Here is an 18,855-nt window from a genome sequence, read left to right on the forward strand (position 1 = left end):
TCCATAGTCTTAAGATTTGTATCAGCAATACACCTTCAGGTTTATATCTGCAGTACATCTTTGAGCCACATGAGGGAGGCTGAATGTTCGTATTGTTCAGATAATTGTAGCCTACTTATAATGTTGAATCTAATATGAAAGGCTAGCGAACATTCTGTTTGTTTTACTGATGGGAGGAAAAAACGAGAGCTTGCTAATTCTGCTTAAATTTTATTTGATTTATCATACTTCGACATGGCTGGTTTACCTATTCAAGATAATATAAAGTGATATGGTAAAAAATGGCCAGGAATGTTCATTTAAGCACAAATTCGCTCTTGTCACGGTTTATAGATATAGTCCATGAGCCTGAACCCCCAAAATTTGGCCGTCGTGCCCATTTGGAGGGACCAAGTCTCATTGTGATGTTTTTAAAGGTCTATGTCCCTAGTGTTGGAAAATGCATGCTAGCATTGCAGCAATGATAGCTTTCTATGTGCCTTCGTCATTTTTTCATCCTTCCATCATTTACATTTTTCCATCTTTTTTCGCCATTTTACATAGATCCAGTATAAATGAGGGTAACCGACACACAATATCATGAAGTCATATGTCATTGTAAAGCTTAAACTATAATCTACAGTATCTACCAGTCACATTTTCATTACACTGAGGACAACCGATTTTGACCTTTGACCTCTAAAGTTGCAAATGGACAAATTCTGAATGCCTCTACAAATGCCCTTATAACCAACTTCATATTGATCTGATGTGCCTATGGATAGTCCCATCATAAAGAGCACAAAAAGAGCTTTAACATGATATATTATGACTAACAACAATAATAGCATTTCTTGATGGAAATATTTTAATGTTGGAAAGATGAAAAAAGGAGTGATAGCACATAGAAAGCTACCATTGCTGCAATGCTATCATGCATTTTCACACTAGGAACATAGACCTTTTAAAAAAATCACCATGAGACTTGGTCACTCCAAATTGGCATGACCAACCCACTGGCTCATGGACTAATAAGGTCCATTGTGAATTGTGTTGCAATGGTTTATCAGATGGTTTTTAAGAAGTGGTACCCCAGGAACATGTTTGACATATTAGTGCAGCCATTATGAGAAGCAATGAAAACAATGAAATAATTGAATGTGTCACTGAAACTAGGCAATTCAAGAAAATCCCAAAACACTTAAATTGCAATGTTTTTCACAATTTAGACCTATAGAGTAATTATTCACTCAGTAGGCATGACATAAAATGGAATGGAAGGGAGGAGATTAATCTATGTAGACATGTTTTCTACAAATTGTTTGTGCTGAATGTCTGTGCCCAGAAATGCAATACCTTGTGTGTACAGTTATGAATGCAATCCTATTTACCTCGGTTACTGATTGCCTTTGGTAGCAAGAAATGTCAGCGAAAGAATTTACCTAACAGTTTGCCCCATGTTAACTTGGGTAAAGTTTGTCAGTTGTGTCACCCCTGTTTTCCCAGAGTGATGGTCCACTTGAGCTGTGTACATAACAGGCTAGCAATGCACACTTTTTTCCGTTTAGGAACTGTTTTCAAAAATTAAGATAGATTGGAACACACTGGTGTACATGTGTATCAATTACTAACACTGCATGTACAGGAATATGCCTGCCTATTGATTGCACCTGAGGAGCAACTATGTTGGAGAGCGGAGTTCTGTAAACAATTGAACTAACTGTGTGTGTGTGTGTGTGTGTGTATCGGCGTGCGTGAGAGAAACAGAAAGGCAATCGTAGACTGTTTACTTCACTTTCCTGTCATGGATCTATTTGTTAATAACCCTCTCATCCATACCTGATTGACCTCTGTTTTTATCACCTTGCTAGTTCACATGCACATGTGTGCATGCAAACCCTCACACACACACACACACACACACACACACACACATGCCTCCAGCCACCATGTTTTGTTTATGAAATTGCATCTGGTACAGCGTGTCTGTCGTTAAGAGGGTGGGAGGCATACGTTTAGGTTTCACTTAGCCTTCAGGTTGTTTGGATGTTGGATGTGCGTTTCACACGTGTGTCTGTGCATGCGAGTCTCCGTTGGTGTACACGTGTGCAAGAGCAACCAAAAAAAAAAGGCGTGTGAGCCTACTGGCTTGTGTCTCCTCTCGCCTCCCTTTCACTCACTTGTTTAAACTGCAATCAAAAAATGGGAAACATGAAATTATGCTCACATTCCTCGTTTTGGCTTGTCCCACCGCTCTGTGATCCAGTGAGAGACACAGGCCCAATAACAATAAACACTCACTTCCTGGGCCTTACTACCAAAAACAGGATGTTTGTTGTGTGCTGTAATTGACCCTCCTTGAAGTGTTAGTGGTAAGGTATGGAGGAGGACGCTCAAAAAACCCATCTGTTTTCACTAGGGGGAACCATGAAAGCCGCACACATGCGTGCACACTGGCATGCAACCCCACATAGGCAGAATCACACTGACACACATAATCCGTATGCCAACGTATTGCGGATGCACACGCAAACGGTTACATGCACAGCACGTTTTGTTTGATTAATGCTGTTTTCTGACCTGAGAGGACAAGAAAAAGTAACAGACATGTCAAAACTGAGTATGAAAGCACTTGATTTGTATGTTGGAACATTGTAATTACATCATATAAACACTGGGTGGAGCTGTTTGTTCTTATTGACTTCACTAAGACTCTAATTGGTCTGTTACTCTGGCACTTTTACATTTACATCTGATGTTACATGTGTGCCTTGACTGGAGGGGAAAATGCTGTTGTACGCCCCTTTACAGAGCCAGGTTGTAGGTTATTGGTACATATTCGGCATTGATGTCCTAAGAGCATTGTAATATATGGGTTACTAGATTGTTAACTATTGACACAGATGGCAGGATTTGCAATGGCTGTGAGTAAGTCAAATAAATAGAAAGGTTACTCATATCTAACACTCAAACGATTTTGTCGACTAATCGATTAATTGATTTAATCGACAGATCTGTAAAACTGAGTTTCTCTACAAAGAATTACACAAAAGCACCACTTTAAAGCTTGTGTTTACCAGAGATGTGCTCATAGCTTTCTTTCAGCATGAAAAAAGCATAAAAAAACGACTGAACAACTATAGAAATCATAGTCAGCTAAAACCAAAATGACCGATTAGTTGACTAATGGATTAAGAGGGGGCAGCTCTACTTCTACTGTATTATACTGCAGGATTAAAGCCTGTGAGGTTCATTTGCTTCTCCTATAGTGAAGCGTATGTGCCTTTATTAAATTGGAGGGGGGCTGGGAGGATAATTAGGGACGAGAAGATATATAAACATGTAGAGAGAGAGGCTGACATGAACAGTACAGCTGTTAAATGTTTACGCTGGGGCGTTTTAGAATGTGTTAAATCTAAAACACATGATGAGTGTGCATTAGGCAGAGATGAGAGAGTGAGTGTGGGTGTGTGAAGGAAGAACTGACAGAGTGGTAAAGTGAGTGGTTAATGGGGAGAGAGTGAGAACAGGGAAGAACTGTGGCTCAATGGGAGGTTTGTAGACGATGCAGCAGTGACACCCAGTGGACACTATTCGAGGTTAACACTTGTGTATTCATGCATTTAGTTTGTAATTGATAGGTAATATATTGATATTTTAATATCTATGAAGTGACCCAGTTTTTCAGAGTTTATAAATTGTGTTTTTGTGTGTTCCAGCCTAAAGCCTGTGCTCTGCACTGCTCCATATTCTTGGTTGTAAACGACATCTTCAGGTGAGAGCTGAGTGTGTCATTTTGAGGTTGTTGTGATGCTCGTGTGTGTGTGTGTGTGTGTTGTGTTTTTGGTTGATGTAACATGTTTTGCTCCACTGAAGTGTGTATTTCTGTATGTTTGTTAATGTGTGGCAACAGAGTACGCTATAATTGTTTGTGTGCCCGACAGGTCCATTCTTAAGCAAGCTGAAGGGAACAAGTCTGTTAAGTATCTCATCCAAACCTTTACCAGCTGTTTCCTCAGGGAGCTGGCACTGCTGCAGCACCAGGTAGGCCTCGACTTCTCAACAAAAGATCAGAAAATCTGACTTAAATATTTGTTTCTTTTAGGGTTGCAACTAACGATTATTTTAATTATCAATTAGTCTTCCCCTTTTTTTATTAATTGATTAAGCTGTTGGTTTATAAAATATAAACTAGTGAATAATGACCGTCAAAACACAACAATATTTAGTTTACTATCATGGAAAATAAAGAAAAGCAGCAAATTTTTGTATTGTGCTTGAAAAATGGATAGTTGATTATCAGAATTCTTGTCCGTACATTTTATGTTGATTGGCTAATCATCAACTGAAATATAATAAATATTAGAATTTTTCAAAGTCTCATCCATTGATTATTGTATGAAGAGACACAAAAATAATATTTTCTTGTCTCCATACTCCACCAATATCTGTTTTTGCCTTCATTGTGTGCAAAAACACAGTTCTTATCAGGTGATGAAATACAAAATATTGAAGTTCACTGTGGTTACAAACAGCAGAGACAACTGTTTTATCAAGATGCTGCAGTGTTAATGATACTACTGATAACTTTTGTGATTAAGGAATTCAAACATATTACTCTTTAGTACTGCAACATAAGACGGGAGTTTCACCTACTGTAACAAACAGATGTCTAATTATTCTTATCCACTGTCTTTGCTGGAAGTAAGAGGATGGTTACTTTTATGCCGCAGGCTTAGATGCACACTCAGGGCGGTGAACAATTACTTCCCCTCTGCAGGCAAAATCACTTAACATTTGATGAATCCTCCACATCATTATCACTTGATCTCCAGCTGGGAGCTCGCTACACTCACTACACACGCCACGGTTCACACCTCTGCCTCGTAGACAAGAAATGCAAATCGCTTTTAAATCATCAATTTGCGGGTAATAACTTTGTACAAATAAAACACCTGCAATGTGGGGAAACCACTTTGAGCTGTTAAAGCTGATGTGTCACTATGTACTTTTCCACTTTTACTAAAAACTCACAGCCCCCCACAGATTTTCTTAAATACAGTCTGTTGTTATATAGGGAACCTGCATCAACACATCCTGTGTCACTGTAGGGAATTATCTGATGCTCACATGTCAGCCGTTACTGTCAAACACATGTGTCACGACGTAGGTCTGATGTATTACCTGCTATACTGTTTTCTGAATATAGCTTAACTCCTTTTCCCCTCTATTAACCAGTAGATGGCAGTGCTACAGTGTATTTAAAGTGGACTCGGTTTTAATGGCTGTAGTCACAGTGCGCTAAACGCTACCTATTACACGCTACATTACACCTTAGCACCTACTGTATCACCGTTACACAGACTCCCATTCAAAATGTCATTTTTCAGGCTTTCAGAGCACAGTGATGCATGAGTTCAAGGTAAATATGATTTTACATTCATGAAGCTCAGGAAAATGTGTGCTTTGTGTTGTTTCAGAGGAGTGTCTCTTTGAAGGCCTTGTTCCCACAGTCACCTCAGGGTCTGCTGGTTCCTCTCTTGACCCGGCCATCAGGTCAGTGTGTACATACACTCTCATCCGTGTGCACGTGGATATTTCACTCTGACACAATGCACAAAACCCCGTATTGTAAGAAAAGGTCTATCAGGTATTCTTTAACTGAGTGTCAACAGAGTTTTCCTGCTGCAGAGTGAATGGGCTCTTGTGTGTCTTGTTCTTGCGAATCGATTATAGTTAGTTAACAACTGTGTTAAGTGTTTGATGTCAAATATCAAAGTTGACATAATTTGGAACAGAAGTTATACTTAGTGTCGTTACTCATGAAATCTATACAGAGGTTAAATGAGTTGCTTGTTTTATACAAGCTACATTTGTTATGAATAGCAAACCATTGATCGTCTTACACACACACACTAATGCACCTTATTATTCTTCTCATTAAGAAGAATCTATATCTATACTGAATATGCATCATCAGTGTTTATGTATGGGAATCTTTACTGTTGAACGGATGCGCAGTAGGTGAGTGCAGGGGCACGGTGGAGCAGTGCTTATCAGTGTGTGCCCAGACTGGCCTGTAGGCAGGAATGATTTACATGAATGGAGCCATTTAGGGACACATTGGAGCTCAGCCAGAACTCAGAGTTAATTATTACTGTGTATGTGTGTGTGCGCATGTGGTGAAGGGCAATTTTTCACCGGGGACTGTGAAAAGTAGAAGATTTGAGGTCTTATCATTATTTGTGCTTCCTCTGAAAAAGTTCTAAATTAAGACTTAGCCTGGCATTGTTAAAACTTAGCGTGAGGGGGACACCTGAATCAAGTTATCAAGCTTTTGGAATATTTATTAAAGTTTGTTTGTCAACCTGAACTGTCAGTTAGGTGGGGTTTTAGTACATTTGGTTTGTGGTAGCGGAGTTATTTTTGACAGAACAATGTGGCGTGTGACAAACACCACTCTAGCCCTTTAAGCAATAAAACATAATAGCTTGAAAACAGGAAAAAGTAGTTGCAAGTAAATGCAATTAATTCAGTTCTGCTTGTAAAATACTTGTGTGTTCCTCTGTTTCCAGTCTTTGTGCAAAGCTAAGCTAACCTGCTATTGGCTTTAGCTTCATACTTACCATACTGACACGAGAGTGGTATCAATCTTCTTTTCTAACTCTTGGAAATAAAGCATATACTGTAAATGTATTTCCCCTAATGTTGAACTATTCCTTTAACACTGACTAGATAGGCTTTGAAATTTGTGAATACTAATTGATTGTAAAAAAGTACATATATGTGGTTCAAGTAATCATTATGTCTGTATATCTGATTCTGTTCTTGCAGAGATGCCTCAGGAGGCTTTGAGACATCACCTGAACTGGCTCAGCAGCTCATTACAGAGACTGACAGAGGAGGAAGAGGAAGGAGACGGAGACAGCAGCACCAGGTTAGAGTGAGGAAGGCTCACAGAGAGAATGTGTTAATGTGTGTCTGCCTCCACCACCCTACTGAATGCCTGTGTGGTGCTCTTATTTCCATTAGCTGCCATTGAGGGGGTGGATAGTCGGGTATTTTCCCCTTGCATCACAGCAGAGAGGTCCTGGTGAACTGCATTGCTCCTCCAAGCGCTTATTAGAGGCTATTAGCTTGGGAAGGAGAGTTGTCGAGAAAACAAGTGTTTGAAAGCCCAATAAGAGTGAGAAATGGAAAGCAGAAGGAGAACCAGAGGAAGTGGACAGAGGAAAGCATATTAGCATGAAGTAGAGAAAAACAGAGAGTAGCCTTGGTTGTACGGATTTAGATAAAAAGCAGAAAGAAGTTGGTGTCCTAGAGATGGAGACGGCTGACTTGATACCCTCCAGCTGCGGTTTTTAACAGGGCCCATTATCCCCACCACCGCTCCACTCTGGAGCTCCATGCAAAATTCCCAAAACATTGTCTGGAGCCAGCGGTGGAAAAGTAGTATGTTGTGTTGCTCCGAGCGAGGATGCAGCTGCCAGGGCTCTGCAAAGGGGTGCTGCTGTTTGTATCTGGGAGCCAAAATGAAAGAGGGGAGATGAGGATGAGAGCCCTAATGATGGTATTAGGGATATTTGAGAGAGATAGTCCTTTGATAGTCTCGTTGTTGCAGCTGTGTGGCTCTGTTTCACTCTGTCGCAACTCTCTTTCTAGCCCTAAAGTCCATCCTGCAATCTAGCACACTTTTGTTTTTACATTTTACAGTAAGTCTCCCTGTCTCCCTTTATTATTTTAGGGCTGCAACTTACAATTATTCTAATTATTTATTAATATGCTAATTAATGTCTTGTTGTCTATAAATTGTCAGAATAGTGAAAAATGCCCATCGCAATTTCCCAGAGCAAAGGTTAAAAAATGTCAAAACGACAAAGATATTCTGTTAGCTATCATACAAAAGAAAAAAAAAAACTTGTATTTGGGAAGCTGGAACCAGAAGGTAGAAGAAGAAACAATTGGGCTCAACCAAAGACAAAAAAGGAGAGAGTCAGGGTTCATATAACCACAGTCAGAATCCAAAAAGTACAAAAAAGGTTTTCACACCCAAATCTATCAGATTTCCCCTTTATTTCAGTTCTTCTCAGTTCTATTTCAGGCAATAGGAGAGGAAATATTGGACATTTTTGCTTGAAATCTTGACTCATGGCATTGACTAATCATCTCTGCTCTAGTCATGTTCTTATTTCTGCTATCCCATTTTCTGTGCCCTGCTTCGTTTCTGGCAGGACTGCATTCCACATCTTGCAGTACTGGTTGAAAAGAGAGCGTATTATAAGTATTATAAATGTAAATGGGCATGGCTTGTAAATAGGTGGTATTAGACAAAAAAAAAAAAAACTGGTCTAGATTTAGGGTGGATTTAGTAGTTTGAGATGTTACTTATGTGCTACAAAAGCATAAAACTGATCCTGATCACTGTTTTATACATTTTTTATGTGATGAAGTATCGCCAGTAGAAAGAGCCAATCACAGCTTTCCCTCAGTGTGATGTCACAACTGGGAACAAATAATGAGATTCGGTATCTAATTCTGAAATTCAAAGCTTTGTCTCTCTTTGATCATCTATTGTTCTTGTCAGTGGGGGCAGGACTAATATTACTGGCAGCCACTCAGAGTTGTGGCTCATTAATAAAGCTCTTATGATGTAAATGACCCCAGGCAGCCTGTTATTAGAGGGTTTGTGTGGCGCACCGGGAACCAGATCGTTTCATGAAAACTTTGGTGAAACAACATCACAGATGTGTTTCATAGGCAATTCGTCGAAATCTATTAAAACACCTCCCCTTTCTCTCCTTTATGCTGTTAGTTTATTTTCATTGTTTGGACAACAACCTGAGTGTAAATTATTGGGCTGACAATTATCAATTGTACTGTATTTTACAACAACAGTTTGGGGCAGGGATTGGAGAAAGAGAAAGTTGTACATGTTCACATACATACCTTGGAATGCCAGGCTATATAGGAACTAAATTAGACCGCCCAAATCACCTTAATTTATAGATATTGTTACTGTTTAAAGCACTGTGAGCTTATAACTTCCAGTATCATGCATTGTTTGTAACTTACCATTACAAACTGAAATTGAAAAAAAGATAATTGACTTGACAAAATAATCATAATCACAAAGTCCACTTGCTTGGTTTTTCTGGAGTTTTCAGCCCCATCTCGTAGCCTTCCTCAGCAGATTGCGCAGTTGTCATGTAAATATAAAAAATCAGGTTATGTAAAACTTCATCTGCTGACGTGTGGCCTTCATCAGTACTTTTTGAAAAGATTATTCAATTGCATTTCTGCTTTTTATTTTAAGTGTGAGAGAGACAGACATGAAAGGGAGAGAGAGGGGATGACATGCAGCAAAGGGCCCTGGGCTGGACTCAGCCTTAAAGGAAAAGTGTGTAACATTTCATGAAACCTATCAGTAGAAATGGAATATTATATTCATAATTATGTTTTCATTAGTGTTTAATCACCTGAAACTAAGAATCGTGTACTCGTTAGCTTAGAATGAGCCCTTCATATCTACATAGGGAGTGTGTCCTTTTCACGGAGTCCTCCATATTACTCTGCCATGTTTCTACAGTAGCCCAGAACGGAAAAACCAAACACTGTCTCTTCGTGTTTTTATGTTACCTGAAGGCTACCATAATTGACATGGCTCTGACATGCTTGTGGAAAAGGGTAATGTGAGCCGCAGAGTGCAAAACCGTGGTACCGCCAGCCGCCGTCTGACTTCCTTTGCTCCTAAAGTAGTAATGAAGGCCTCTGAGCAAGGCGAACACCGTTACCATGGCTTTGCACTCTGCGGCTCACGTTACCGCAGTCTTGGACAGGGAAGAATGAGCTGAGTGGTACTCAGTTGGTTGCAATCTGCAACCACACCACCAGATGCCGCCAAATCCCACACACTGTACCTTTAATGATACACACTTTACCCGGTGAGCTACCAGTGCACCCTTTTGTGACTTTTTTTTTGTCAGAATACTGCAATGCACCATGGTCAAGAAGACTGATTTTTGAGCTCAAGATAATTGGTGATTTTTGCTATAAATTATTCAGATCATTTTTTAATTGCAGTTCATGCAGCATGTGCTCATATAATTATGTTCCCTGGTTTGCTGCAGTGTCATTTATCTACGAACTTCCGCTGCAGCAGCTGCACAGAAAAATCCTTTAGATCCCAGGGTGTCTAGTAGACGTGTTTGGACAACTCTCTACCTGTAGTGTTGAGCACAGTTTCTCCTCCTGTCCTGTAGGGGGCACCACAATGTGTTCGAGGCCTGGTTCCTGCTGGTTCAGTGTGCCAACTGGGTGCAGGTGGCTGTCCAGCTACTGGTGACATCGGGGCCTGAGGACTGTGGCCCCCTCCTGTGGCTGCTGACCTTCTACCACCACCCCACCAACAGGGGGCACCACAGAGCACTACAGCTGGTAAGATTTTAAAAAGAGAAATTATTTTTAATTTATCTAGATTTTCTTTATTTTGTCTTGTCCAAACATTCATGGTCCCCAGAGGATATATCCCATGACTTTGGTGATCCTGACTTTTCCTCCTAGTCACCAACCATTCAACATTTTAACTTGTTTACTACTTTGCTTTATGACCAAATACAAACCTAATGATATTCCCATGTATTTAGTGCTAATTAGAAATGGTTAGAATGCTAAAATAAGATGGTGAACATAGTAAACATTATACCTGCTAAACATCAACATGTTTTTGCATTGTCACTGTGAGCATGCTGACTTCAGCATTTAGCTCAAAACACCGGTGCCCAGCTTCATAGAGCCACTATAGCGCAATTAATCGAGTATCAATCGCAATCACGATTGGCTTTCCACAATTAAATGAACATGTTCGACTGCGATACTTACGTTTAAAATGCTCTGCTCACAGAAAACTCTGCTGCAGAAAATCAAGCATTTCCTAAACTAACAGCTAGAGATGCACCGTCTATCAGCAGCCGATTTTCAGCAGTGTCATATTCATATATCTGCATATACACACACACACATGTGCAGCCGCCACATGATGGTTTTACCTTGCACATAGCAGCACAGTCAGTAACGTCACACGCACACACACATAACGTGCTGTTGATGTGGAAGTTCTTCAGCGTGAGCAAAGAAGACATAAAGCTGTAATTTGTAACAACTGCAAGTCCAAAATAAGCCGTGGAGGAACAACCTTAAAAAAAATTGGAACAACTAACTTAATCAGACACTTAATTATCAAATGACATGACAATAACAAAGTAAAAGGATAACATTTAGATTTTGTGACAGTTGGAAAGTAGCACAACATGGAAGTGAAAGCAGCGCTCAGTTTATTTAAAATGTGAAAATGCAATAAAAAAAGTTTGTCCCTAAAATCTATGAATCATCGTGCTAATAATCATGATCTCAAAATTGATAAAAAAAAATCATGATTATCATTTTGCCATAATCGTGCAGCCCGACACTATCGTGATCTTATTTTATAACCATTTAATTTGGAAACCTATTTTGACATTTTACGTATTATCTTGTTGCTGCTCTTGCATTGGCAACACTGCTGTAGCTAAATGGTAAAGAACAACACTATTGATGTGCAGAGCTTTGTTTGATATGACTGGAGAAGGAAGTCGTGTGGATATAATCTCAGTCTGTCTATAGCATGTGCAGTATCATAACTCAACAACATAACAATGTGGATGGTCTGTTATTTGCTCTTGGCAGATGTGTTGTTGTGGAAAGCCATAGAACAAATACAGGAAAAGAAGAATAACACATTAAAAAATAAATTATGGATGATCTGAGCAAGAGAAAAAGAGACTGGGGCGAAGAGAGAGAGAGAGAGAGAGAGATACAGATGAGGGAGGGCAGCTGGGTGAAAAGGGTGATGTAGTATTGATTTCTCAGTGAGTGTCTGGCCAGCTGGCCTGAGTTTCATCTCCCTGTCTCCTGTTTGTCCGCCTCCTCTCATAACCCTGGGAGACTCGCTGTCGTCGCCACCGTCTCTCCCATTACGATCTTACGATTAACTGGCATCATTAATGATTTTATACATGTACTTAGGGAGACAATAGGTCTTTGTTCATCATTTGTGAATTACTAATCTATAGATTTTTATTTGTTGGAAAGATACTTAAAGCAATGCTTCTTGATTCCAGTGTGGTCTATAAAGACAGCTGACCATAATTTTATCATGTGATCTGTGTTTCCAGGTACATGCCAAAGAAGCACGGGACCACCTACACTCCCTGTTCTTGGTCATAGCTCGTCCACTTCCTGTTGACCGCCTGCAGTCATTGGTCACTCTGCTGTCACCTCAACCTCAGCAATCATCACTGTCTCCATTATTGATCCTCAACCTCTTAGTCAACTTTGCTGTTTTCTTCCAACAAACGCTGAGCGGATCAACAGAGATTTTACGGACGGTGAGGAGATCTGTTTTCTTCCCCCCAAAATTAGATATAAACGGCTCATTCTAACGTAATGAAAACACAACGATTCTTATTATCAGGTGATTATACATTAAAGAAAACATACTTATTAATTTTATATTCAATTTCTACCAATAGATCCCCCTAATTGTTACACACTGGTCCTTTAAGGATTACAAAAGATAGAAAAATATATCAATGGTGCATGGGAATCCCTCCTTTCTACCTGACTAATTTTTCAAACAAAATTTCTCATTCTATGTACACCACAGTTTGATTTTTGGATGTCGAATGGGCTCTAATTATTAGATGAATTTAAAGTACATATCTAGAATGATATAGTGCTGTTGGATTTTATATCATAATATATCACATATAACAAGTTAAGCAATATGTTTTTTTTGTCTTTGTGTGCGAGTCCAGGTGGTGTATCGGTCTGGTCTGGTTGATGAAGCAGCGTGTGTTCTCAACTCACTGGAGCTCAGACTAAACGAAGGAGGCTGCTTATCAAGTGACACTAACAGAGTTCATCTCAGGATCGAGGCACTTCAAAACACACTGACACATACGCATGTAGCATCGAGCCCTGCCGAGAACCAAGCACACATTGTCACAGTATTTAACAGTGAGCAGGGATACACACACACACATATGACTGCACAGAACCACACAACAGTGAGTTCATCCTCGGCTCAGGGTTTTTTCAGGGCACCTTTGCAGAATGACAAATAGCCACGCTCTTGTGTAGACATGCTGCAGTGCAATGACAGGAGTGTGTCAAAACTGCACAGCGAGGACAGATTATGGAGAGGCTACAATTATACGCACGCGCACATGCACACACCACAACTGCCAGGCCCACAAGGACACTTAAGCAGTGACAGATCACACTGCAAAGAAGCGGCAGCTCGTACAATGTGTCAGAGTCCTCCCACTCATAATTGTCTCACAATATAAATCCTTCACGTTACACATGCTCACAGAAAGACATTTAGATTTGGAGGGCAGGAAAACCAAATCCCAATTATCCTCGTATAAATACTATGTGTTGAAATGTTAAATTGTGTATATTTTGTTTATATGCAAAAACATATTCCGACTATAAAATGTAATGTCACTTCTTTATCTATGTATATTTTCAATTGCTGCATTATTTATAAAAATGGAAACTGACTGTCTTTTAGTGTTTGATCCATCATTTTAAGTGCAGACATGTAAAGTTACCACTGGAGCCAAACATTTGAGAATACCCTGCTTATGCTTCTACATAACATACTTAATGACTACTGGAGGTGGACAGAAATATAAACAAATGCATATTGTATATTTACATTTCTTGTACTGTAACAGCTGTGCGACTACTTCTGCTCCCATTTTTTCTCCAGCGATCAAGCAGTCAACAAGTTAAGAAGTAAAGGGAGATGAGGTCTAGTGGTGTCCGTCTGTTTGCTGGCTGCCGTGTTGGCTACATCCTTCCGTCGGACTTTCATCCTAGCTGCCTTGGCGCTGTTCACGCTGGGCTAGCACTTATTCCGCAGGCTGCTTGCCAGTCCTGTGTTCGTTTGCCTACGGAGGAGCTGCGGCGGCGAGCGGAAGCCCTCACGGCTCTTTGTGTCGAAGGTGGCGGGGACGACAGCTGGGTAGACCGTCGGGGTATCTTGCCAATGGACAAGCTGGACATTTTCGCCTGCAAGATCCTGGATGAGGGCCGTTGTGACGGGCACGAGTCTGCTGGCTCAGCTCCCTCCATAGTGGGTTCTCTTCCTGGCTCTCCCTTCTCCCCGTTGGGAGCACTGAAGGCTGATGATGAGGGATACGGAGCCTCGTGCTTGCGGCTTTCTTCGTCCCCACCGCAGCCAGGAACCCAGCAGCAGCGGCCTCTTCCTCCTCTGCATCATTTGCACGCGGCTTTTTCAAGACCTGCCAGGCATCATAAAAACCAGCGGCAGATCTGAGAAGCATCGTGATGCTTGCAGAACAACCTGCCCTTGCTCAAGGCCTCTTACGTGGAAATGTTTACTAGCAGGAGCCACCGGTTAGACGTCCTGCGCTGTGGCCTCGCTTTCTAAAGCTCCGGCCCTTCGCGGACACAGATTTTGTCCGACCCGGAAAACTACGAATGCCGGTGTCTCGTTATGAGCCCTCAACAGAGTCCACAGGGACACGGAAAAGGGGTTTCCCTGGTACAAATCCTGGCATCCATCCTGCTCCCAAGGGTATCTTTCTTTGGCAGGCACAAGCCCACTCCTCCGCCTGACCATCAACACGGCTTCCACTGTGGCGGTATCCAGAATTATGGCATGGTAGACGATGATGCAGCGATCTGGCTCCACATGTCGCAGCTTCCCCCCAAATCAGAAGGGAGCTGCTGGATGATCCCATATCCCCCGATGGGCTGTTTGGACCACTCCTCCACGCCACGTCTCATCTGCAAGAAGCAGAGGTCTAACCTCAGAGTAGCACAGCCTGCTATCCATGGATACATGGATGTCAAGGCTAGTTTCAAGAGGCTACATGCTCCAGTTCACCAGTCCCCCCCCCAAAGAATAATGTTATCTCAGGTGGAAATAACGGCCCTGACGACAAAGCTGGCGGAGCTTCTGGGGAAGGGAGCGATTTCCTTGGTCCCCAGGAGAGGAGAACGAGAGGTTCTATTCTCACTATTTTCTCACATCAAAGAAAACAGGTGGGATGAGGCTGATTTTGGACCGGTCTCTGTTCAACAGATGCATTATGAAGCAGCCTTTTCACATGCTGACAATCAGACATGTGTGCGTCCAAGCGATTGGTTCACTTACATCGACCGGAGAGAGGCCTATTTCCACATTCCAGTCATTCCCAAACATAGAAAATTCCTGCATTTCTCCTTAAGGGAATAGAACACCCGTACAATGGCCTACCATTTGTCTATGCTCTGGCTTCGTGCACTTCCTCCGAGTGTATGGAAACAGCGCTGGAACCATTGCGCAGGAAAGAGATTTTGCCTTATTTAGAAGACTTAATCCTTATGGCCGCCCTGCCAGGAGAAAGCTGCACTCCACACAGCGTAAGTCGTAAAGCACCTGCAAACACTGGATCTCGCCATAAACTGGCAGAAGAGCTCTCCGATCCCCACCCATATGAATTCAGCCACAATAAGAGCAAAGCTGTCTCCAGCCAGGCTGGACGCGCTAAACTCTTTGCACATTGCGCCCACAGAGTGATGGCGGGGCTGTCAGTGATGCGTCTGCTTGGTATGATGTCAGCAAGCCGTGTGGTTGTCCCTATGGGACGCTGACCATCCCTCCCTCACTGCAGTCAGACCATACTGGGAAAATCTGTGTTCTGTTGTTAGGGATTCCCTTCGGGAGAGTGACGTTACACATCAGTGTACACGGACGCGTCCCTCTCTGGATGGGGTGGATTGCGCCACTCTCAAGTTGTGGGTAGAAAATGGGAGAATCCTCAATCCCTCCACATAAACTGCCTGGAGCTGGCCACGGTTTTGAAAGTGCTGGAGCACTTTGCTCTTCTGCTAACAGACATGTCATGTCATGGTGAGGACAGACAACATGACAGCGGCAGTGTGCATCAACCGACAGGGCGGCATGCGCTCAGCCCGTCTGCTGGAAATAGCCAGGAGCCTTCTGCCGTGGTCACACAGACACCTTCATCCATCAGAGCAGTGTACATCCCTGGGGTACAGATCATGACGTTAGGTGGAAATAAAACGTTCAACCACGTTAAGCTGGTTTACTAAATGGATTTCCACTCAATGAACTATTATATAACAAACATGACAAATGTCAGCATTTAAAAGATAAAAGAAGATCCCTTTCATCTTTTGTGACAAAAGCGCCGCCATGTTGCAGTACTCGAGGTTGGTTGGCTTGGCTGAGTTACACAGATACAACGGTAAAAACCGTGAAAGACGTTTTTTATTACTTTTTAAAAAGTCACAGTACAGTATGTCGAAAAAAATTCATAGAATATTTGGAAAAAAATTGTAAAAAGTCATAAAAAAGTCATAGTATAGTATGTCGAAAAAAAGTCAGTATACAGTGATATGTTGAAAAAAGTCATTATACGTCGAAAAAAATCATAAAAAGTCATAGTATAGTATGTCGAAAAAAGTCATAGTATGGTATTTAAAAAAAATAAAAAGTCATAAAAAAGTTATATAATAGTATGTCGACAAAAACTCATAGTATAGTATGTCGAAAATAAAAAGTCATTGTATAGTATGCAAAAAAAAGAAGAAAAAATCATGCTATAGTATGTCGGAAAAAAAAATTCATATTATAGTATGTTGAAAAAAAATGATTGTCATTAAAAGGTCATAGAATAGTATAGAATAAGTCATGGTATAGTATGTCGAAATTATTTTTTTTAAAAGTCATAGTATAGTATATCGACAAAAAGTCATAGTATAGTATGTTGAAAAAAAAAAAGTCATAGTATAATATGTCGAAAAAAGTCATTGTATACTATGTTGAAAACGTCATCAAAAAGTCATAATACAGTATGTCGAGTAGTATGGCATTTAAAAAAAAACAAAAGTCATTATAAAACGTCATAAAAAAGTCCTAGAATAGTATGTCGACAAAAAGTCATAGTATAGTATTTTGAAGAAAATTATAAGGTCATTAAAAAGTCGAAAAGGTCATAGAGTAGTATGTCGAAAAATGTTTTAAAAGTCATAGTGTAGTATGTCAAAAAAAGTCATAGTATAGTATGTCAAAAAAATCATGAGTCCTATTATAGTATGTAAAAAAAAAAAGTCATAGTATGTTAAAAAAGTCATGAAAAAAGTCATAGCATAGAATGCCGAAAAAAATCATGAAAGTCATAGTATAGTATGTTGCTAAAAAGTCACAGTTTAGTATGTTGAAAAAAGTGTCGTATCTTTCCTGCGACAGTGCTGTTGAAGTGATGAGAAAGGATGCTCCGCGGACACTGTTCTTGCTGGTGTAATAGAGTTTATTACAAACAAGCAACAAATGTCATAACGAACGTCTAGAGCGTCCGGAGGTCTCAAGTCAAATCTGAAAGTCCTGCACTTCGGGGCTCTCGCACCTCCTTATAATGTGTTCATGTCATGCTACATCTTGAGCTGAGCGCATGACCACGAATGGCTCCTTTGTCCTACATGTATATCCTCCAGCTCCTGGACATATCGCATGACCCTGTATGGATCCCTTGTCCTACATGTTATCTTTCAGCCCCCGGTCATATCATATGATCATATGTCTCCACGCATGCTTCTTACTCATAAGTTTACAATTAGGGGTCTCACTGTTTTGTGCAAGACTTGAAAATATACCACAAAAGTCATAGTATAGTATGTTGTAAAAAAAAATTGTAGCATAGTATTTTTGGGAAAAAAAAGTCATAGTATAGTATGCTGAAAAAAATTCATGAAAAGTCATAGTATTGTATTTCGAAAGAAAAGTCATAATATAGTATGTAAAAAAAAAAAGGTAAAAAAATGTCATAGGATAGTATGTTGAAAATTGTCAAAAAAGTCAAGAGTATAGCATGGAAAGAAAATGTCATTGTATAGAATATATAAAAAGTCGTAAAAAAAAAATTACATATATTACATATTATGTTATGTTATATATAATATAGTATCGAAAAAAGTCATAAAAAAATGTATAGAATAGTGTGTGGGGGAAAAAAGTCATGTCTTTTAATCTTGTCTTTTGTCTTTTCATCCTGCCTATTGTTACTCCTGCTATCAGGACCAGTATACCCACTTTTATAACCACCATCATTTCACAGACTCTCTGCAGCACGCTCAATAGCAAACCTCTTTGCTGCTAATCAGAACAATTTAATTCAAGTCCCTCAGCAGCTTCTGTTACCCTCTGCTCTTAATCACAGTCCTGTAAATTGTGGCCTTTTAAATATCAGATCCCTAAATAATAAATCTTTTTCATGTCATGATTTTATTACTTTTAATATTTTTTTCATCATCTCAGATACATGGCTATCTCAAGGAAACTGTAATCCTCCATTTGAAGCGACCCCCCCTGATTTTACCCATCTCCATCGGGAGGGTTGATGTTATCTGCAGAAAAAGTTTTTAAATGCATTTTACATCTTGGTTTTATGATAAACTCTAAAAATCCAGTGATCATTTTAATAATCTACAGTTAGTGTATCGAGAAAAAAGTCCTAAAAAAAAGTTACGGCATGGTATTTCGAAAAAAGTCATAAAAATTAATTAGTATGTCATAAAAAATGTCGAAAAAAGTCAGTATATTATGCTGAAAAAGTAAAAAAAAAAAAAAAAAGCCATAGGATAGTATGTCAAAAAAGTCATAGTATAGCCTGTCATAAATATGTCATAGTATGGTATATTGAAAAGACTTGGTACTGTAGTATGTCGTATAAAGTTTCATAGTATAGTTCGCTTAAAAACAGCATAAATAGTCAAAGTATATTACGTTAAAAAATAGTCATA

The 18,855-nt window shown here is 40.1% G+C and overlaps 1 protein-coding gene across 3 annotated transcripts in view; it reads left to right on the forward strand.

The window, feature by feature from the left end:
• Window positions 1-13,585, forward strand: part of fancc (FA complementation group C) — a 35,670-nt gene extending 22,085 nt beyond the window's left edge. Inside the window, exons 10-17 of one of the 3 annotated variants that reach the window (XM_037778991.1) lie at window positions 3,699-3,754; window positions 3,924-4,023; window positions 5,460-5,535; window positions 6,814-6,916; window positions 9,862-9,870; window positions 10,239-10,413; window positions 12,189-12,401; window positions 12,831-13,585. In XM_037778991.1, the coding sequence (XP_037634919.1) occupies window positions 3,699-3,754; window positions 3,924-4,023; window positions 5,460-5,535; window positions 6,814-6,916; window positions 9,862-9,870; window positions 10,239-10,413; window positions 12,189-12,401; window positions 12,831-13,139 (1,041 nt within the window). In that variant the 3' untranslated portion in view covers window positions 13,140-13,585. Of the gene's footprint in view, window positions 1-3,698; window positions 3,755-3,923; window positions 4,024-5,459; window positions 5,536-6,813; window positions 6,917-6,967; window positions 6,975-9,861; window positions 9,871-10,236; window positions 10,414-12,188; window positions 12,402-12,830 lie in introns of all 3 variants that reach the window. The other 2 variants (XM_037778992.1, XM_037778993.1) reach the window with 2 other exon arrangements.
• The last annotated feature ends 5,270 nt before the right edge of the window (window positions 13,586-18,855 follow it).

Source organism: Sebastes umbrosus, chromosome 8, assembly GCF_015220745.1.
Source record: "Sebastes umbrosus isolate fSebUmb1 chromosome 8, fSebUmb1.pri, whole genome shotgun sequence".
In the NCBI taxonomy this organism is placed as follows: Eukaryota; Metazoa; Chordata; class Actinopteri; order Perciformes; family Sebastidae; genus Sebastes; species Sebastes umbrosus.